Here is a 23,574-nt window from a genome sequence, read left to right as displayed (position 1 = left end):
GTAGCACACAGAGACACGATATTGCTTATTACAGAGTTCTGAAAGCCTAGATGCTGGAATAAAGCCAGCACGCCAGAAAGAAAAGTAACAGCTATTATATACAAAATCTTATCACTACATTCACATGCTAAAGAGCCAATTGGTTACACATTTGCCTATTTGTTACATAATCATTTTAGCGTATAATGAGCAATATTCAGCTAAAGGACACTTTATCCAACAGTCTTGAGATATATATTAAAGCAAGACTCAGCTAATTGGGTGGGTTTCAAAATGTCTGAAGCTGCAAGGTCAATCTCTCTGATTAGGTGTTTTACAAGTCACTCTTATCTTTGTCAGACTGACCTAAAACTGAAAGGATTTACATATCTTTAGGTTAGCAATTGCAGACAGGATTCATTCTTTTAAGTGGTAATGACAATTCCCCCCATGAGACTTATTTGTATGCATCTCTATATCAAATGTCTCACCTTTTCTAAACTCTTTTAGTGACTGCAACGCAACACTTGATCACACAATGCAACATAACATACAAACATACAAATATAACAATTGCTAATACAAAAATTGCAATCAATTTCTTAATCTATGTCCATAAATGAGGAATCCAGGAAATCAATCATGTCCAAACTTCTTGAAATCCATAAGAGGTATTGTTGTTCTGTACCTCATGCAAGATGGTAGTATGTTTCTAAATCTCCTCTCAGTCGTGATTCTTTTAGATTGATCAACATTCAAATGAAGTGTTTTCCCAAGAGTGGTCCCAAGATATATTAATAGGAAGGAGTATTTCTCATATAAGAACCCTTTTATTTGAATTTTCCAGGAAATGTGTGAATACCCAGCAATTGGTCTTGTTAGCTATCTGCATGATCATCTGAATCGTCATAAAATGTACATTTTGAATCCATGGATTCTCCTGATTTAACAGTCTGTGAACTTACCATATAACAGGCAAAGACAAGACTTATGTAACTGTAACACATGTTTAAACAGATACCTACAAAGAAAACAGGCTAATATTAATGCTACAATGAATACCAATAAACCTCCTTGAATACAATCAGATTCTGTATAAGATTCTATTTCAGTCCAAGTGCAGTTCATTAAGTTTTCTTAAGTTTTAGTGTTAAAGGAGTGATCTCTTCTGATTTCTACCCAGTCTCTGTACTTTATTCTAGTGTAGTGAAGCCAGGAAATGACTCCCTTAAGTTTCACAGCTATGTTATTAAGTTGATGCAAAAGGAATTGTGGTTTTTGCATTGTTGAAATTTGCCATTTGATATTGGAATACATTCTTAAATAAATGTGGTTATGTTATACATCATTTTAATGCACTTTTCTGCCTTTATGTTTGGTGGGGTTTTTTGCTACTGACTTATTACTTGCTGTTTATTTTATATTTATTTTAGACTATGGAAATGATGTTAGGCAAAAAACAAATTTGAGCAATTTTCTTATTCGAGTTCAAAATGGGTCATAAAGTAGCAGAGACAACTTGCAAAATCAACAATGCATTTGGCCCAGGAACTGCTAATGAACATACAGTGCAGTGGTAATTCCAGAAGTTTCGCTAAAGAGACGAGAGCCTTGAAGATGAGGAGCATAGTGGCCGGCCATTGGAAGTTGACAATGGCCAATTGAGAGCAATCATAGAAGCTGATCCTCTTATGACTACATGAGAAGTTGCAGAAGAACTCAATGTCAACCATTCTATGGTCATTCAGCATTTGAAGTAAATCAGAAAGGCGAAAAAGATTGACAAGTGGGTGCCTCACAAGCTGACCAAAAATTAAAAAAATTTGTCATTTTGAATTGTTGTCTTCTCTTATTCTATGCAACAACAATGAACCATTTCTTGATCGAATTGTGACGTGCAGCAAAAAGTGGATTTTATATGACAACCAGAGATGAACCAGGTAAATGGTTGGACCTAGAAGAACCTCCAAAGCACTTCCCAAAGCCAAATTTGCATCAAAAAGAGGTCACGGTCACTGTTTGGTGGTCTGCTGCCAGTCTGATGCACTAGAGCTTTCTGAATCCCAGCTTAGCAAATCGATGAGATGCACTGAAAACTGCAATACCTGCAGCCGGCATTGGTCAACAGAAAGGGACAAATTCTTCTCTATGACAATTCCCAACCATGCATTGCACAACTAACACTTCAAAAGTGGAACAAATTGGGCTATGAAGTTTGGACTCATCTGCCATATTCACCTGACCTCTCTCCAACCAACTACCACTTCTTCAAGCATCTTGACAACTTTTTACAGGGAAAATGCTTCCACAACCAGCAGGATGCAGAAAATGCTTTCCAAGAGTTCGTTGAATCCTGAAGCATGGATTTTTATGCTACAGGAAAAACCAAACTTATTTATCATTTGCAAAACTGTGTTGATTATAATGGTTCCTATTTTGATTAATAAAGATGTGTTTGAGCCTAGTTATAATGATTTAAAATTCACAGTCCAAAACCTCAATTACTTTTTCACCAACCTAATAACAATACAGAGATAGAAAAAGTGGGAATCTAAAATTAGGGCTATAGCTATGCTTTTTTCCTTTGATTTTCCTTTACATAACTCTTGTATATTCAAAGATGATAAATTGAAAGCCTTACGCTATATTATGGATGCAATTTTAAATGAGAAGAGGAAACAAATTAGAAATGTTTCATGTGGTTGTTACGTTATTACGTAGGCAAGTAAACTGTATTTAGACAGTGTGCACCATTATTTTATTTTTTTCTGTATGAAAGAGTGAAAATATTTAATGATTTGCTGTACATGTATGATTTTGCAATCTGTTTGACCATTGGCAGAGTAATTATGGTTTTCAGTTGCCACCTACAGTTTTAATTAGATTATTTAGTATTTTCAAGAAATATTAACAGCTGTTAAAATATCTTAGGGGTTGACCTTCATTTGAGATTAAATTTAACCTAATGTTTATCTTAACTGTCATTTCTTTAAGGCCCTATTGAATTTGAAGAATGTAACACATCCAGTGCAGTTGAAGGTGAGTTGTTGTAGCATAGCTGTTTATCTAACAGTCCTGTGGATAGGACCTGAAACTGGGGAGAGAAGGAAATTCATATGTGAATTTGTATAGTTTTAATGTATTCCAATAGACCAAAAAGTTGGTTTTATTTTGAGAAACGACCACCAATACTTTATAAGCCTAATGCATAATGGGCAGAGAATTTTAATGTTTCTTATAAATATACTTTGACTAAGACCCTGTCTTTGCAGTGATTTGGATTTGTTTCAGTTATTACTGTGTAACTTAATTTACAGTGTCAAAACATGGCCCGGGCTCTTTCCACTGTTGCCATGTTAGTTATACCAAAGCTAATATAGTGTTATGGTCACAAGGCCTTCCTTTGTTGGTGTAGCTTATTTTGCTTAGGGGATTCTTTTAAGTGGTTAAGAACTGTTTTATTTAGTTTTGGGACAGAGAAGTTGACAGTATAGCTATAGCAGCCAACAACTAAGTTGTCAAGATTGCAGCTGAGACTTAAAATCCATGTTCAGAAACTACCCTCATATTCCATTTGTCATTGTTTTGGGCTGCATAAAGGACAGAAAGGAAATAAATCCCAGATTAACATTAAAAAAATGGTTTTGGAGCAATCTCTGTCTCTATTAAACTATAAGATATGCCTGAGTTTATAGCTACCTGATTTATAGGAAGTTTTGAGTTATTTCTCCCTGAAAATTTCTAGAAGTGAAGAGATTCCTTATGTGCTCTGTAATGTATTTCTGTGAAGGGGAATATAGTGGGTTTTTTAATGATGTGATAAAATTGTCAGTTGTTAAATTTTGGAAACCAAATTATTTCCACCATTTTACTCAAAAGCTTGCTGTAGGTAGTATCTTACATCAAAAGAAAACTGTAAACTGCTTGGATCAGATGCTTGCACTCAGTCATTTTGTTTAAACTTTGACAGTCTACTTTGATTCAGCAAAAATTTAGGACATGACAGTAAGTCTGATAGAATATTTAAATTTATTTTAATTTTAGTATATTAAATGAGTATGAAAGCAAACCTTTTTTTCTGTATTAAAGCAATATATATCCAGTGCTAAAAATAGGGAAGAAAAGACAAAGGAGAAACATGGTTGCAGACTCAGTGGGAGACAGCATTAGAGCTGGCTACAGCACTGGGTAATCATGGACTCAGCATGAGCTTGGAAGCCAATAGATGTTCTTGTTTTTTCAAGACCAAGATCCTAATTTTTAGGAGAGACAGGGGCTTGCAGCTACTGGGAACAAGCAGGGAAATAAGAACAGGCTGTTGAACTGCAGTAGCTGAGAGAAGTACGGTTCAGTTTCTGATCCAAGTGCACTGGCTATTCAGGAGCAATAGCTCCTGTTGAGTTTCTGTGAGCAGAGTCCCTTTCCTCAAAACTTGCAGAGTACCCATCTTCTATAGAATAAGTGACAGTCTAGTGTACCCAGCTTGGAGATTTGGATGTACAATGCTGATTGGTTTTATAAAGACTTATGTTATTAATCTGTTGCTTCTGTTGCTAGAACCTTTTTTTTTTTTTCTACAAAGCTGATGTGTTTTAACCTTGGTAGGCAGCTAAGCCCCATACAGCCGCTTGCTCACTCCCCTCACAATGGGATAGGGGAAGGGAATCAGCAGAGTAAAAGTGAAAAAACTCGTGGGTTGAGATAAAGACAGTTTAATAGGGAAAGCAAAAGCTGCATGCTCAAGCAAAGCAAAACATGGAATTCATTCACTGCTTCCTATCAGCAGGCAGGTGTTCAGCCATCACCAGGAAAGCAGGGCTCCATCATGTGTAATGGTGACTTGGGAAGACAAATGCTATCACTCTGAATGTCCACCCTTCCTCCTCTTTCCCCCAGTTTTTTATTGCTGAGCATGATGTCATATGGTCTGGAATATCCCTTTGGTTAGTTTGGGTCAGCTGTCCCGCCTGTGTCCCCTCACAATTTCTTGTGCACCCCCAGCCTGCTCACTGGCGGGGTGATATGAGGAGCAGAAAAGACCTTGACTCTGTGTAAGCACTACTCAGCAGTAAGTAAAACATCCTTGTGTTATCAACACTGTTTCCAGCACAAATCCAAAACATCCCATATTAGCTACTGTGAAATTTAACTCTATCCCAGCCAAAACCAGCACATTATGTTACTGAACAACATATTGTAGTAATGTTCCCTTAGTTTGTTTTTGTGTTCCCTTACTTTGGCTCCATACCTACCTCCACTTTTAGATTTTTGTATCAGTCATCATGGCAGCATTTAAAAGGTATTGCATTGGTATGCACCAGTGTATGACATAGCTAAATATATACTCCTCTCTCTTTGATCTTTAAATGAAAAGTGTTTGTTTCATAGGGATAAAACCACGGAAGAGGAAGCCTTTTGGTTTATCAGGAATAATGAAAAAAGAAAAAGATATCGAGTCTATGTAAGTATATTTCCAGCTTGAAGCTGGAAAGAATTGGGCAAAAAAATCCATTCCAAGTATATCAGCCTGTTTGCATTCTCATCATACTGTCCCACAATAGCCACAGGTTGTTTCTATGTTGTAGCTATAAATAGACAAATCTGCAAGTCCAATCGAATGCAGTCAGCTTGTAAGGTTGTCATAACTTTATTCATCAAAGTTCCTAACTCCATTTTGGCTGTCATATTTATTGGATATTGTTTACCCTTACCGGATCAAAGTCCTGTTTCAGATCTATCAGTGTAGTGTTTGCTTTACCGATACTTTGGTTGCTCATACTAGTGGAAATACAGCATCCAAAATTTCCTTGGAGATTTCTCAATTGCAGCAAGCAGATCTGCACCATCCAAGCAGCTTCTTGTAGGACATGCAACTAAACAGAATTCTCAAAAAACATTATTTGAGATTACAATTTACTTAACAGATCTTAACCCAAAAGAGATATAGGCCTTTCTGGCAAATACAAGAATTCAGCTGTTAAAACTTTGTTCCAAATTTAGCATTCCATTGGTTTCAAAAAATGATCTTTCTTTCTTTCCCACAATCTCAAAAACTATCGTGGTGAATTTACTAATAAGTCTTTTACAACTAGTTACCACAAAATAAGTCTATTCAAAGATATTGGGTTTAATTTCTCAGTTTCATTAGAACCATGGATCCGCTAGGGATGCCTTTAAATTTCACCCTCAGACTGCTCCGTTCAGTATTACAACATTGCTGCAGTGGGGGGGGAGAGAAAACCCCCCTTTTACCACTTTAAAAGCGGGCAGCCAGGTTTTTCTTTTTTTTCCCTTCTTGCTGCAGTTTAGATACAGGCAAGGCCACGCAGGTGGTGTTAATTGCTGGTGCTAAGTGGGAGCTGCCAGGGAGCGAAGTTTATCTTGCAGCTTGATACAGGCCTGAAATTTATGTTGAAACACAGGCCTGGGATATTTTGCTTATTCGTTTTTCCATTTAATTCCAGCCATAATACACTCTATATGCAATTCTAATTAGCTGAGCAATAGTTACATTCCTCAGCCCCATGTACCTTTTGCAATGTCTTACAGATGTCAATAAACAGCATATTAACTATCAATCGATTACTTTAATTTTCCTAGATCCAAATCAGGTCATATTCTAGCAACTTTTAAATACAACCTCCTTTAAGTGCAGATTCATCAAAGCATTTAGTTTTCTTTCCCATACTTCCAACAAACACATAAATTCAATGTGAATCAGAGTTTAACTACTTAAATTATTTTCTGGTCTCAAAATTATTAAATAACAATACGAGCAATTACTCTAATGTAATTATCTCCCCAAACAAAATTCTTTTGGTACTAAATATAAATATGCAAATTAAAATGCTGAGCGCAGATATGAAAACCAAATACCAAGTTCAAATATGCAGATGGATCACAGTTACACTTATTCAAGACAATATCTCAATTTAGCATTGCACCTTTGGGCCGCTTACTGCTCAGCCAGGTAGAGGTGCTGCTGGGTCTCCCTGACAAAACAGGTCAGTGCGCGCTGGAGCCCAATTGGTACCCGCCCCCCCGCCGCCGCAGCAAGCTGGACCGGGCAAGGCTTTTATTAGTGCCTCATCTGGGGTGCTGCAACTGTTATCCCAAAACCAGGATTCTTCACTTGGTGTGCATACCAAAGAGCCAAATCCAGCACATCAAGATGAGACACAGCCTATCACAGAGTTGCGCAAGTCTGGATATTGGAATAAAGCTAGCATGCTAGAAAGAAAAGTAACAACTGTCACACACAAAATCTTATTATCACATTCATGCAGTAAAGAACTGAATTACTCACTGTCTTCTGTATTATCACAAAACGCACATTTTGAGTCCATGGATTCTCATTATTTAACAGTCTATGAACTTACTGTACCATATAACAGACAAAGACCTATTAAACTGTAATATGCTTAAACAGATACCTACAAAGAAAACAGGTTAATAAGGAAAAGTATCTTGCAGAGTTCAGCAAGTTTTCTATGACTTGTGTGTTATCAGTTAATTCTCTCTCAGCTTGTTGAAGTTCAAACCATTCCGCCTGTAAAATTGTCTGAAATGATTCAATGATCTCTTGTAGAGTTTTATTTTTGTCCTGGTCTTCTCGTTTTAGAAACAACAAAGTGTTATACTTCAAGGTTCTATTCTCCGGACACTTTTCCTAATCATCAAACTTATACAGCAGCCACCATTAATTATAATATTTCACAAGTTCTTCCTTCCTCATATTTCCGAGTGCTTTCCTATGTTCTAAAACACCTCCCAGTACTAATTTCTTAGGAACATGACTGAAAACAGTTGTTCCCGATCCCATCTCGTAAGTAAAAACCATGAGAAGAGGGAGGGAGGAGGGGGAAGCACGGAGCGGCTTGCGGCGCGAGTGGGAAAAGTGGGGAGAAGGCTTACAGTGCACTTATACAAACAATATCACAAAGAAACGACTGTAACAACAACCAATAAAACAATTAACTCACATTCCTGACAAGCTGCTTGATTTTCAGAAAGGCAATACGCAGAAGCAGGTATTCTGTCATGTTCTGGTGGTTGTTATGGTTTGTAAGTAACTGGAAAGGCGAAAGAAAAATCGCCGTGCTCCATAGCCTTTTCACGGCAATTTGCATCACCCCTTTCTGTTCTGCTGTCTTAGTCATGAAGGGGTTACTGAGTGCTGTATAAGCATCATTAAAATCAGGCAAAGGAGGTGCTGAGGGCAGAGTTTTAGACTCCTGACCCTGCTCCACACAACTTCTGGCCTTATCTTTACACAGCTGTGATGGCATTAATGATGGATATAGAACTGACTCTTTTTTGATATCTACAGAGCCTGACTCAAAAGGACGAGTGCTGTCAAGACTCAAATAATTAGCAACCTGCTCATTTGTGTTTTTCTGTCTATCCTCCCCTGTTTGCCTTTGCAGTATGTGCTCTGCCGACTGCAACTGCGATAGTGCAGAGTACACAAATCTCCAAGTAATATGTAAGCTATTGGGAACTGAATTCTTTTGTGAGTGTAGCTGTTCCCCAACCTGTTTCCAAATTTTACTGTCAAACGTCCCCTCACTCGGAAACCAAGCACAATACTCTCTCACCCATACCAGGAGCAAAGCTACCTGCTTCTCAGAAGTACGATACGCAGACGAACTTAATAGCTGCAGTAAAACCTGCAAATACAATTTATGTTCCTGAGAAGCAGCTTGCTCTATACTAACGCAATCCCGCAGCTCTCTCGTTCAACGAGGACTGTTTGGCCCTATCTATACCATAGGGATTAATGTGGCCACAAATAAAATTTACTCACCTGTCGGATTGCATGGTCACCACCAAACACACTGCTCCACGAAGAGCCTCCAGGGGTCACACACTCACACGAGGCGCCATCTTGCGGCGATTAGGAACGATGCATACCAGGACGCAGACAGAAATTCACGCAGAGGCAGAGATCTTGTTCAGGAAGGAGCGCAGAGCCTGGCCAAGCAGAGAGCTGACCTAGGCCTAGACTGCTTTCTTTATTCACCATTGACAATTTATAGGATTTACAGGTACAGTATCACAGTATCGCAGTATGTTTGGGATTGGAAGGGACCTCAAAAGATCATCTAGTCCAATCCCCCTGCTGGAGCAGAACGCCTAGGTGAGGTCGCACAGGAACATGTCCAGGCGGGTTTTGAATGTCTCCAGAGAAGGAGACTCCACAACCTCCCTGGGCAGCCTGTTCCAGTGTTCTGTCACCCTTACTGAGAAGAAGTTTTTTCTCAAATTTAAATGGAACCTCTTGTGTTCCAGCTTGATCCCATTACCACTTGTCCTATCATTGTTTGCCACCGAGAAGAGCCTGGCTCCATCCTCGTGGCACTCACCCTTTATATATTTATAAAAATGATTAAGATCACCCCTCAGTCTCCTCTTCTCCAAACTAAAGAGACACAGCTCCCTCAGCCTTTCTTCATAAGGGAGGTGCTCCACTCCCTTAATCATCTTTGTTGCCCTGCGCTGGACTCTCTCCAGCAGTTCCCTGTCCTTCTTGAACCGAGGGGGCCAGAACTGGACACAATATTCCAGATGTGGTCTCACCAGGGCAGAGTAGAGGGGAAGGAGGACCTCTCTCGACCTACTAACCACCCCCTTTCTAATACACCCCAGGATGCCATTGGCCTTCCTGGCCACAAGGGCAGTGCTGGCTCATGGTCATCCTGTTGTCCACCAGGACCCCCAGGTCCCTTTCCCCTACACTGCTCTCTAATATGTAATTTCCCAACCTATACTGGAATCTGGGGTTGTTCCTGCCCAGATGCAGGACTCTACACTTCCCCTTGTTAAATTTCATCAGGTTATTCCCCGCCCAACTCTCCAGCTTGTCCAGGTCCTGCTGGATGGCAGCACAGCCTTCTGGCGTGTCAGCCACTCCTCCCACCTTAGTGTCATCAGCAAACTTGCTGATAGTACACTCTATTCCCTCGTCTAAATCGTTAATGAATATATTGAATAATAGTGGCCCCAGTACTGACCCCTGAGGTACTCCACTAGATACTGGCCTCCAACTAGACTCCGCACCATTGACTACCACTCTCTGGCTTCTCTCCTTAAGCCAGTTTGCAACCCACCTCACTATTCTATTGTCTAGACCACACCTCCTCAACTTAGCTGTGAGGATGCTGTGGGAGACTGTGTCAAAGGCTTTACTGAAGTCAAGGTAGACCACATCCACCGCTCTGCCATCATCCATCCACCTTGTTACATTCTCATAAAAGGCTATGAGGTTGGTCAAGCATGACTTACCCTTGGTAAAGCCATGCTGACTGCCCCTAATAACCCTCTTATCCTTGATATGCCTTGAGATGGCACCAAGGATAAGCTGTTCCATTACTTTCCCAGGGACAGAGGTGAGGCTGACTGGTCTATAATTACCCGGGTCCTCCTTCTTGCCCTTTTTGAAGACTGGAGTGACATTTGCTTTCCTCCAATCCTTGGGCACCTCTCCCATTTCCCAAGACTTGGCAAAGATGTTGGAGAGCGGTCCAGCAATGACTTCAGCCAGCTCCCTCAGCACCCGCGGATGCATCTCATCTGGACCCATGGATTTATGGATGTCCAGATTATTTAATTGCTCCCTAACCCAGTCCTCATTAACTAAAGCAAACTCCTCCATTGACCTGGCTTCATCTGGGGTCTCAGGGGTACAGGGCTCCCCAGGACAGCCTCCGGCAGAGTAGACAGAGACAAAGAAGGCATTCAGTAGTTCTGCCTTCTCTGTATCTTCTGCCACCAGGGCACCCACCCCATTCCTCAGTGGGCCTACATTGCCCCTGCTATTAGTTTTATCTGCTATGTATTTGAAAAAGCTCTTTTTGCTGTCCTTGACCTCTCTCGCCAGCTGTAATTCTAAGGAGGCCTTGGCTATCCTAGCTGCCTTCCTACATCCTCTAACAGCAGCCTTATATTCCTCCCAAGTGGCCAGCCCCTGCTTCCATGACCTGTAAACTCTCCTCTTCTGCTTGAGCATACCCAATAGATCCCTATTCAACCACGCAGGCCTCCTGGCTCCCTTCCTTAACTTCCTACGTGTAGGAATGCTCTGATCCTGAGCGTGGAAGAAGCAATCTCTGAATGCAATCCAGCTATCTTGGGCCCCTTAAGTTATGATATCTAAACTGGGTATTGTGTCTAGTAATGGTTATACACAGGGAAATACCGTATACAATGCATTTTATTGCATATTGCTATACCGGCTCTGTCAATGATTTACCTTCTTTTTCTAATCACTGCTTTGCATGATTTGGTTTTGAGTTTTTAGCTACTTTCCTTAAATTCCGTTACAGAGTCCCCGTTTCCTGAAATGTTACCTTATAGTAGAAGTATGATCTAGTTCTTTAATCTTAAAAGAAAGCTCATGCATCTAGCAATGTAAAACACATCCATCTGAAACCTGATGTCCTCGTTTTCCACTTCACCAGCATTTGCAGACTATCAAGTTTTGCTTTGTATCTTGAGAATGGATCCTGTGAGGTACTGTCAATCCTCTGAATGATACTAGATCTGCCATTACTTTTTGATGTGTATTAGCTCGTTAATTTTGAAAATCTTCATTATGAGCTGAATTACTGTAATTGTAGTTTACCTCACATCTTTCACATTTCTTAACTTTTATGGACTTCAAGCTGTCTTGTTGGAGTACAGATGCTTTTAAAAGCACGTCATAACAGCTGTTTGTTATACCTTTTGAGAGAAATCTAATACATTGTCTCTTTGTTCTGTAAAATAGCTTTTAAAATAGCTGTTTCTAGTGCTGTGAATGCAGCTTAGCCAGCAGAGGGAGATAAAACGTAAGTCAATTAGAAACTTGGTCACACGGATTTTCTTTTGTGTGGGACCTTTTAAAGACAGGATCCTTCATATCACTGTCAATTTCTTAACAGCCTGTACTGAATTGCATATTTATGCTTCCACGTTAGCAAGTTTTCATATCTGTTTTTAAAGGCACTGTTATTTTTACATTTAACCCACTTAGCCTTTCAGAAAAGATTATTTAGTTTGCTACAAATTTGATTTTTTTTTTTTTTTAAATAAGTACACATTTAAGATGTTCAGCTTGACTATATAAAACACTGTTGTTCAGTTACACTGGCACTTATGGCTTGTTGTGGTTTAACCCGAGCTAGCAATACAACCACGATAGCCACTCATTCACCCACTCCCACGCACACACCCCCCCCCCCCAATAGAGGAAAGAATCAAAAGGAAAGGGAGAAACTTGGATTGAGATAAACAAAGTTTAATAAAGTGACAAAATACTAATACACTATTATTAAATATATATATTTAAAATAGAAATAAAAAATACTCAAAGCAATTCCTCACAAACACACTGAGCAGCCAGTCCCAGGAAAGCAGCACCTGATTCTAAAGCTGATCTCAGAGAGAGAAAAGAGAGGAAAAAGGAAAAAGGCAGAAAAGCCCAGAGGCCTCTGCAAAATGGCAAAAGGCCGGACTAAACGTCCTGACCAAAACTCCCCTGGTTGTGCCCCAGAGCAAGCAAGAGCCAGAGAGAGAGAAAAAGTGGAAGAGACCAACTCCTTAAATATGGAGTATCATGCCAATGGGATGGAATACTCTTATTGATCAGTCTGGATGTCAGTCAAGCTCTGCCCCATCTATGCCCCCCTTCCTCGATGCCTCACACCTGTGGGCAGAGTGTTCAGAGTGTCCTTGGCTCTCAGACCAGAGCAATTAAAAACATTAACTCTGTCCCGAAGTGTTATCTTCTTGTTCTTAAACTAAGTCCAAATAATAGCATGCTAGCTATGAAAAGGAAGGTTTCTAACTGCAAGAAGAAAATTAACCCATTTTCAGTCAAACCAGCACAGGCTTTATTTGTCAGGGTACAGATTAGAGAGGACCTATATGCTACTCAAGTATTTCCACATACTGTAAATGTAATTGCTTCTGCTTTTTGCATACATCAGTGAGAGGCATTCAGCATCATTAATTTTTTAAAATATTGCTACTTAAATTCAAGTTACAGCAGAAAAATATAACACTTGTGAATAATGTGCTTGCAATCACTGCCTTTCTGTTGACAACTTTTTTTTTTTAAATTTTTCTTAAGTGTTTCTGTTAATTTTTTCCAGCATCTTCTGGTGCTTGACTGCAACTGTGCTTGACAAACTCAAACTAAGAATGAAATTCCAAAAGAGAGAAGCTCTGAATTCCTTTAAGAATAGTCTTAATTGCTTTAAGAACTGGTTATTGTTCAAAATGTTTTGCAAGTGTGTGTGTACTATTTCATCAGGATCAGAGACTGATTTATTATGCACATCATTCATAGACACCTGACTCAAAGTATATTCATCCAAAATACAGCCTGATACTTGTGACTTCTCTCGATTTTTAAATTTTTTTTTCACTATGATGTGATTTTTTTCTTCTGCAGTGTTTTTAGCATCAACTTTCAATTTCTTTTGTTTAAATTTCATTCATTTGAATGTGGATTATTTATAACAAAAATTTTAACAACTTTTTTTATTATTTATAACAAAAATTTTAACAAAAGGCAGATGGGTCAAATGCAATGTTTCAAATTAATTGAAAATTTTAAAGGAAGTACTAGAACTGTATGAATAAAATCATTTTTGTATTTTATAACTGTATATTTTCTTTTTCTTCTCTTTTTTTTTTTTTTCATAGGGAGTGTCCAGATACAGACTCAGTTGTAAGTAGACTTATTTCCAATACAAATGCATATACTAACATAGTCAAGCACTACAATCTGATGAAATTTGACTTATATACAGTACCTGCAATGTACTATTTAGATGACAGAGGATTTAGTATTTTGATAACATAGCTGAAGTGTTAATTTTGCTCAGAACATAATCTTTAGCAGTATATGCAAATATGGATCAGGAATACATTTATATTTCCTAACAATTTATATTTCCTCCAGCAGTTCCCTGTCCTTCTTGAACTGAGGGGCATACCATAGATTAGATTAATTTCATCCCTTAGAAACAAATTGAACTCTGAGAAAAAAAAAAAAAAAATTAAAGCAACTCTCATTTTTGTTTGTTAGAAAATACTAAGGACCAGCCCTCAGAAAATTCAGCTTATTTAAGGTGTCCCAATTATGATTTTGGTCACTCATAGAAAATATCTATGTCTGGCTTTTCTATTATTAACATGGTTTTTTTTAAATGTGCCTTTCATTTATTTGTCAAGAATTTTAATTGTTCTCTTGTGTGAAAGGAATGTAAGAGAAAACCACTCTGCATGTATTTATAGCTATAAGCACTGAAGTAAATATATTTAAATTTTAGAACTTAAGGATCTGGTAAGAACTAAATTCAATACTTTATCTACCAGTTCTGTGTGATACTGTGGATCTTCCAATGTACAGTATGTAGCCAATACCATTAGGGCCTTCTCACTAGTCCAAAACGGTGTGTTTTAACTTGTATTCTCTCTTTTCAGTAATCAAAGCAGTGAGATGGTCCTAAGAAATGTCTTTTGTACCAAAATGGAAGTTCTCGAATTTATCTTTGTCAAGCTATATGCTAATGCTTATCCTTTTTTTGTAGCCACCAGATTATATATATATCAGAAAATATCATTTTAATGCATATGAATAAATTGCGATTTGCTGTCAAGAATTTTTAGTAACTGCTATAAGGGGTTTTTATGTGATCATGAGTAGCTGTGAACTGAGAACTGAAATTTGTTAAAAAGGTTGACTGCTTCAATAAGCAATCTCTTTTGTTTAATATAGATTACAGTGTGTCTTGAGATTCAAAATTCCTGTGCTGTTATATGTTGATCTACACATTTAACTTCCATTAAGCTAAGCCTTGATAATTAAGAAAAACAGAAAGTTAACTTGTCTCTGTGTGCATTTACTACCTAGGAAGTTGCTCTATGGGCAGAACCAGTTGTCTTGTTTCCCATGGGTTTGCCATGAATCTAGGGATGGTCTATAGGAAGATATGAGCTCTAGTAGAAACTTTTCTACTGGGGAAGCATTTACAAGGTTCCACTTGTGACCAATCTGAGTTTGCATTTTTCAAGGTTTGATTGCAGGGTGACAATAAACCGTGGCAGTTTTTAACTTTGTTAACCCCCTCTCTCCCCCAGCCCCCTTTAGAATGCACAAATCTATTAATAAAATACGTCCAGCATAAATAACACACAGCAGAACACACTGTAGCTAATAGCTGAGACAACTTATGACACAGCATTTTTAAACCAATGCAATTCAATCTGGTTTAACACAACTAGATAATGTCCGATGCACACAGACCCGCAAGTATCACAACCCTATGAGTTGGCACTGTGCCAAGAAAATTGAAAGGTATGTCAGAGCAGTAGGAAAACCAAAAATCTCCAAATTTATCCCTTTTTAGTGCCAAATTTTAACCCTTTCTCCACCCCACGTTGGGTGCCAATAAATCTGTCAAGGTTTGATTGCAGGGTGACAATAAACCGTGGCAGATGCTTTGTTAACCCCCTCTCCCCCCCAGCCCCCCTTCAGCCCCCCCTCCCCACTAAATACAGACGACTGGAAGGCAAAGAAGGACAGAGAGAGAGAGTTGGAAAAATTAAAAATGTTTTACTAATGCTACTAAAAAAATAGAGAAAATAATAGAAAATATACAAAACCAATCTTGAAAGTCCCAGCAAAGATCAGCACTGCTCCACCAGCAGCAGAGCCTACACCCAGAAGTCCTGGACTGGACTCTGCAGCAAACCGGTACTGGATTCAGTCTGTCACTAGGCCTCAGTTCACACAGACGACTCGCAAGGTCCTCTCCTAATGTTGGCCATAGTCCAAGAGGAAAAAAGGGACGAGATCCTCATGATCTCCCACTTCTATATGAAGTATCACGTGAATGGGATGGAATACTTAGCTGGTCAGTTTCAGTCACCTGTTTCAGTTCGCTCCTCCTTGCCCCTCTCACTTAAAGGATGTGCATCCTTATCAGAGACCTTGCATTCCATTGCTATGTCTACCAAAACATCTATCCTACTTCAGAAAAGTGCAGTTACTAAGAAGACTTTAGCTGAAAGGAAAATTCACTAAAACAGAAACTTGTCTTCTTTTTAACAAAACCAGGAGAGTATTGCAGCCCTTCGCTTGGTTGGGATACTTGCAGATCTGTCTTCTACTTGACTTCCTATTTTCATGAAGACTGTAGTAATGTTATTATCTTTGAGTCGTCTGTTCTGCCTGTCAAATCTATTTGAAATAGTCCAGTAAGTTCAAAAGCAATTAAGAAGGAAGCCACAGATGCACAGAAAATAATGCTGAACCTTTTTTTCATAGGAAACTGGAATGCAAACAAATATATCGAGGCATCCAAAACTTTTCATTAACCTCTACATATGAGTGTAGCTAGGAGACCTGCATGGTTAAACAGGGAACTGCTGGGTAAGCTCAGGTGGAAGAGGAGAGTTTACAGATTATGGAAGGAGGGGCTGGCCACTTGGGAAGAATATAAGGCTGTTGTCAGAGGGTGTAGTGAGGCAACTAGGAAAGCTAAGGCCTCCTTAGAATTAAACCTGGTGAGAGGGGTTAAGGACAACAGAAAGAGCTTTTTCAAATACGCGGCAGATAAAACTAACACCAGAGGCAATGTAGGCCCACTGATGAACAAGGTGGGTGCCCTGGTGACAGAAGATACAGAGAAGGCAGAGTTACTGAATGCCTTCTTTGTCTCTGTCTACTCTGCCAGAGGCTGTCCTGAGGAGCCCCGTACCGCTGAGGACCCAGAGGAAGGCAGGACAATGGAGGAGTTAGCCTCAGTTGATGAGGACTGGGTTAGGGAGCAATTAGGCAATCTGGACATCCATAAATCCATGGGTCTGGATGGGATGCACCCGTGGGTGCTCAGGGAGCTGGCTGAGGTCATTGCTGGACCGCTCTCCATCATTTTTGCCAAGTCCTGAGAAACAAGAGAGGTGCCTGAAGACTGGAGGAAAGCAAATGTCACTCCAGTCTTCAAAAAGGGCAAGAAGGAGGACCCGGGTAACTATAGACCAGTCAGCCTCACCTGCATCCCTGGGAAACTGATAGAATGACTTATCCTTGGTGCCATCTCAAGGTATATAAGGGATAAGAGGGTCATTAGGGGCAGTCAACATGGCTTCACCAAGGGGAAGTCGTGCTTGACCAACCTCATTGACATTTATGAGGACATAACGAGGTGGATGGATGATGGCAGGGCGGTGGATGTGGTCTACCTTGACTTCAGTAAGGCATTTGAGACATTCTCCCACAGCATCCTCACAGCTAAACTGAGGGAGTGCGGTCTGGATGATCGGGTAGTGAGGTGGACTGCAAACTGTCTGAAGGAAAGAAGCCAGAGAGTTGTGGTCAATGGAGCGGAGTCTAGTTGGAGGCCTGTATCTCGTGGAGTGCCTCAAGGGTCAGTACTGGAGCCTGTATTATTCAATTTATTCATCAACGATTTGGATGAGGGAATGGAGTGTACTATCAGCAAGTTTGCTGATGACACTAAGGTGGGAAGAGTGGCTGACACACTAGAAGGCTGTGCTGAATCCAGCGAGACCTGGACAGGCTGGAGAGTTGGGCGGGGAAAAATATAATGAAATATAACAAGGTAAAGTGCAGAGTATTGCATCTGGGTAGGAACAACCCCAGGTTCCAGTATAGGTTGGGGAATGACCTGTTAGAGAGCAGTGTAGGGGAAAGGGACCTGGGGGTCCTGGTGGACAACAGGATGACCATGAGTCAGCACTGTGCCCTTGTGGCCAGGAAGCCCAATGGCATCCTGGGGTGTATTAGAAAGGGGGTGGTTAGTAGGTTAAGAGAGGTTCTCCTTCCCCTCTGCTCTGCCCTGGTGAGACCACATCTGGAATATTGTGTCCAGTTCTGGCCCCCTCAGTTCAAGAAGGACAGGGAACTGCTGGAGAGAGTCCAGCGCAGGGCAACAAAGATGATTAAGGGAGTGGAGCATCTCCCTTATGAGGAAAGGCTGAGGGAGCTGAGTCTCTGTAGCTTGGAGGAGACTGAGGGGTGACCTTATTAATGTTTACAGATATATAAAGGGTGAGTGTCATGAGGATGGAGCCAGCCTCTTCTCGGTGACAACCAACAGTAGGACAAGGGGTAATGGGTTCAAACTGGAACACAAGAGGTTCCACTTAAACTTGAGAAGAAACTTCTTCTCAATAAGGGCAACAGAACACTGTAATAGGCTGCCCAGGAGACATTCAAAACCTGCCTGGATGCCTTCCTGTGTAACGTCATCTAGGTGTTCCTGCTCCGGCAGGGGGATTGGACTAGATGATCTTTTGAGGTCCCTTCCAATCACTAACATTCTGTGATTCTGTGATTCTGTAATTAAGGTCATATAGAATTATACACCATTTTTATTGCTAGGTACTGACTGAATTTGGAGCTTTCAAAATCTAATTTGTGAAACACAAGTGTAACATTTAGTGAAATTAAATATTTCCAACATATTTTGAATAGCTGCCTTTGATAAAGGGTATGAGGCTTTGTAGTCACAGTACAAGACAGGAGCACTTTGAATACCTGATTTTCTTTCTGCATCTCTGGCAATAGAAAAAAGTGACTGGCTGTTCTTTGTTTTTGTGTCTTTTGGGTTAATAGGCACCCTAAGGAGAGGAAGCTGTGAATATGTTATACCTCTGTCTTAACCTAAGGATATTCTTGAGTCAAATTTACATCTCAAATATGTCAAAAGCAGAGAGGGTCTTTTTTCTCCTGCTCAGGTTATGAGCTTCAGGTGCTTACTTTGAGTTTACTTTGGTCCTTGTCTGGATGTACACGAAGTTGGTCCAGTAAAATGGTAGAAAGTTCATCTGGCAAAAAAAGAGTGAGCTGTTCAGCTCAGCAGTATCTTGAAGCATACTCCAAGGAAAACTTGATAAGGAGCTCTCATAACCACTGTAGATATCCAGGAGAAAATGGGCACAAATCAAACTGAATTGCAGTTAAGGTTCTTTGTTTCTTGACCCATTGACCAATTCTTGAGCAGTGCTTATGTTGCTGAGGAAGGGCCAAATGAAGTCGCTAGACTGCAGTGTGCTCCACATGTTCCTCTCTTGTCCTTTGTGCATACCTCAGAGGAACCAATGACATGGTTATGGTGTGGCTTTTTCCATTGCTTTTTGGATGCCAGATGGGACAGAGAAAGGAAACTGAGTCAAAGTATTGACTGAAACTCTAAAATAAGTTTTGGGAATGGAATGCGCAGTCCTCATGCTTTTGTATAGGCAGTTTTACTTCGTTATTTATTATGTCCTTAGATTTTATTTTTTTTTAAATCTATTCACCCCAGAAAGTTTGTAGAACATACTAGTGCAAAGACAGAGCTATAAATCCTACATTTTTATGTATATTTAGAACTATATAATACCTTAATCAATAATGTGTTGTATTACATCTGCAAACACAGGGAAAACTATCCATTTTTTATTGTTATATGTTTAATTGCTTGACAGAACTTCTGAGAATGTGAAACCTTCTTCCAAGGAAGTCTACCTTTCCAGTGACTTCGGGAGAGTTCAAGTCACATCCACATTGAGCTTATTTTTACTGCAAATACTACAAATAACATGTTTGGGTAGGGAGCTAGACCTTCATCCCCAATCTTATTAATAACTACTACTTATGGAAACCCAAAATTTGCAAATAACTTCTTCCTCTGTGTTGAAGTTCAGAAATGACACATGTGTACAGGAAGGCTGTGGTTTTTTTCCTTTCAGTGTGGTAGGCAAGTCAGGTTTTGTCTGCACTGTGTGCCTGATACTTAAAAGATGCGCTGCGATCCACCAGATAACATATAGTTCTGTCTTTGTAGGAGTGTGGAGAAGGGAATAGGAATTAATCAAGTAAATGCCTTCATTAACATGAAATTTGTGATTATGTATCTCACCTGAAGGGCTGTGTCTTCTACCGCTGTTACAAAATGTAGATTAGTAAATAGAATTCTGATGTTTCAGAAAGCAGAACTGTCCAACTGTTCAAAATATTGAAAATAATATTTTGAAATTACTACTGAACTTGTAATTAAGATTTTAAGATACCATTTTGCTTATATGTGACACTATTTGTCTTTGTCAATACAAAGGTACATTAAGTATCTCTTCTATCCTTTGTCATTTTTATAAGAAATTTATAACTGGTGAAATTTTGAAGACATTTGGGTTGTGTTTTTTTGTAATAAACTTACTGTAGCATCTCAGCAATTCACATAGTCTAACTATGCATGCAAAGTCATGAGCAGGCTTTTCTTTTTCTGGTTTGAACGGGGAAAGTATCTGTGTATCCAAGTCTATCCATTTATATAAAATATACGAGTGTGTTTTTTTGCACATTTTTAAAATTTAGATGATCACATTAGAGACTTGTTTCTCTCTGTCCCAAAACACTTTTATGAAACTAAATGCTTACCTAAGAATTCTAAATTATTTTAAATGTAATTCTCTTCAATTAATATTTAATTGCCTGCAAGAACTGAAAAACCGAACGAGTTTGAAGTTCCCAGATGCTTATTACTCTAAAAATCCAGGATGATGCTGGAGGTGCATAAATGAAGAGTTTGGAACCCAATTTTGAGCACTTGTATTTTAAGTTTCATCCATGCATTTTAATTAATGTGGATATTCTTTGCTAAAGTAACAGTACAGGCTTGCTGTCTTTTCAAGGGGGAGAGAGGAAGTTGCAACCTGTATAACCTGCTTTTATAATATATTTATAATATGCTTTTACTCACATATTAAAGTACTGACTAGTATTCAGGAAAGGTTATGCTCCTGCACTATCAGAGCCTCCAATGGCTTAGCTGAAAGAATTAGAAGTAGAAATTGGGAAAATATTTGGGGCTGAGAGGACTGTAGGCTTATGTAACACTCAGTAGTAAAGTTAAAATGCTTCTGTTGGGTTCTGACCTTTTTGACAGAATATCAGTAAAAGCTGATGCATTAAAACTTGTCAGTTTTCACAGGAAATTTGGAGGTTGTTTTGTTGCATTGTGTTCCTGAGGTATCTTATCTGTCACACTACTTCTGAACCATAGAGCATAAATTAAGATAACTGTAATAATTAATAACAATTACTTTCATGAGGTGTTGCAATCAAATTTTAATTTGTCAATGATAGAAAATTCAGTCTGATTGAAGAACAACATATTTTATTTAGTTATTTGTCAATACCATCATACCATCTTTTTTTTTTTTTTTTAGAACATTCCTGATGTAGATGATGAAGGATACAGCATTAAGCCAGAAGCATCACAGAATATCCTTTTTACTATTATCACACCAAGTTATTTCCTGCTATTACAATTATTTGGAGAGGGGAAGTACCCATTAAAGTGTTAAGTCAAAGAAGATGAATGACATTCATGCTTATGTTGCAACCTTGTAGTCTTATGTTCATAGCTTCTGCAAAATGCACAAAATCTTGTCTAGCTCAGATTTTGTGTGTAAATGCTAAGGGTAGATCAGGAGGTGTTAGGAACTTTAAGAGGATGGTTTTTGTTTGATATGCAGAATAGGATTTTGTTATGAGTCATTTTTTATGGATTTCTTTATTTTCTCTGTTCTTCATTTGAAGAAAAAGATTCTTGTTCTCTTTTTTTCTTCCATCACAAAGAGGGAATCTCTACTTAAGAGCTGGGAATAATTGCTGTAGATCTAAGCAAGCCTAATATGTTAGCAAGATAGCTAATTTTTGGAAATGTATTCACCAATTTTTCTAGGAACTACAGATAAAATAAAAGATAAACTTACACTTTGAAATTACTTTAAATTGTGAAAACTTTTAACCAGTTGAGAGCAACTTAAAGTGGGCCAGTCTGTCATCATAGCTTCTCTATTCTCATCAACTTTGCCGAATATGCCTCTGTTGTCCCCAGTGAAGGTTCCTGTACTGATAAAAATAGTTCATGTTATCTCTTATTTACATAATTGGTATAAAAGCAAAAGACTATTATCCAGATATGGGGGGATGTATTACTTCATGTTTTGCATATTTTTATGAAATGGAGGCACGAGTGAATAACATTCATGCTTTGTAAATTATTCACCTGCATATCCTTTTCTCCATTATGCTTTTTGTCATGAAGCAATGGAAAAGGCCATATATCCAGTGAAAAATCTCAATGGTTTGCAATTCCTGTCAGCCAGGTAGTACTTCAGCTTCTGAAAATCTTGAACAGATTCACAAAGTCATCAGTTCCCTTGCTCTTTTCCTCCCTTAGCCTCCAAGAGTCGATATTTATTCTGTTGATGGGAACTCTTGAGATGATGTGTTGGAGGACATTATTTTACCATAATGGCAGTCTGTCTTAATAAGGCCAGTCTTAAGTGTTGGAAAAACACTCATCCTAAAAATTACTGACTGACCTCAGTCAGTGATGAGCGACAATCACAGCAGCAGCTACAGAGCAATCATGGGAGATTTAAACATGGTGAACCGACATGCACAGCAGTGGCTACAGTAAGAGCTGAGGCTGGGCACGGACTGAGGAGACAAGGAGGAGATCCCAGAGCTGCAGTCCTGCCGAGAGAATTGCCATGAGGTGGCTGATCTTGTGAGAGGGGTTGACACGAGGAGGCATTGCCAGGAGCAACCAGGGAAAATTTAAACACGCTCCTAGGGAGCACAGATGACCAGGAACACAGCGAAGAGGGTCAGCAGACAGGGGTGAAGCAGTTAGCACAGCAGTTTGCGCAAGCAAGCAGGGCAAGGAAGCTCAGCAAGCTCAAGTGATTTACCTCACTTGGTTGTTGTCACCCTCGCAGAAGGAGCTGGCTATGGTATCCACTTGGGGCAAAGTTAAGTACTCTGCACTCAACAGGAAGAAGGCGGCAACTGAGACAGAGCTGCCACAGGAACATGCAGCCACCCAGACCTCAGACTGCAGAGAATGCCAGAGCCTTTCACTAGTATTGGAGTGGTAATAGAGAAAACAGTTGTGAGGTGTGAGCAGGTGGATGACCTGCTCAGCCTGGTAGTAGAACTGAGAGAGGAGGTGGAAAGGTTGAGAAGTATCAGGGAGCTGGAAAAGGAAATCAACTGGTGGGATCAAACTCTGGCCTCTCAGGGGCAGGTAAGACCACCAGCAAGAAATTAAGATCAAGAGATTCCTGTATCCTCTCCTTGCCTGACTGAAGAAGGCAGGTCAAGGGAAAGGGATGAACAGAAGAAAGTCCACACTTGGGGTGGCAGGAGAAACATCCCCCTACCCAACCCACCTTCCCAGGTGCCTCTGTCCAACAGGCATGAAGCTCTGGATGTGGAATGCAGCAACTTGAGGAATGGGGGGAAATGGCAGCATGTTTCTGCCTGGTGTAGAAGGAGGAGGATCCTTGCTGTGACCACCCCACCCTCCCAGGTTCCCTTGCAAAACAGTTATGAGGCCTTGCAAGTGGAACCAAAAACAACATTGAGGGAGGTTGGAGGTGGAGTTGGAGGTGCTGCAGAGGATAAGCCACCCTGCACTCTCCATCAAAACAACTCCCACAAAGAAAAAAAAAAGCAGATTGTGGTTGTAGAAGACTCCCTTCTAAAGGGAACAGAAGGCCCTATATGCAGACCTGACCCAA

The 23,574-nt window shown here is 39.7% G+C and overlaps 1 protein-coding gene across 1 annotated transcript in view; it reads left to right on the top strand.

The window, feature by feature from the left end:
* The window catches only part of LOC308051408 (F-BAR domain only protein 2-like), a gene marked incomplete at its 3' end in the record, with an annotated part of 153,515 nt that overhangs the window by 84,522 nt on the left and 45,419 nt on the right, over window positions 1-23,574 (top strand). Inside the window, exons 9-12 of the mRNA XM_080361838.1 lie at window positions 2,974-3,018; window positions 5,368-5,440; window positions 13,669-13,693; window positions 21,208-21,289. Of these exons, the coding sequence (XP_080217964.1) occupies window positions 2,974-3,018; window positions 5,368-5,440; window positions 13,669-13,693; window positions 21,208-21,289 (225 nt within the window). The remainder of the gene's footprint in view (window positions 1-2,973; window positions 3,019-5,367; window positions 5,441-13,668; window positions 13,694-21,207; window positions 21,290-23,574) is intronic.

Source organism: Nesoenas mayeri (assembly GCF_963082525.1).
Source record: "Nesoenas mayeri genome assembly, chromosome: W".
Lineage (NCBI taxonomy): Eukaryota > Metazoa > Chordata > Aves > Columbiformes > Columbidae > Nesoenas > Nesoenas mayeri.
The sequence above is the reverse complement of the archived record's forward strand: the minus strand, read 5'-3'. Positions and strand labels throughout refer to the sequence as shown.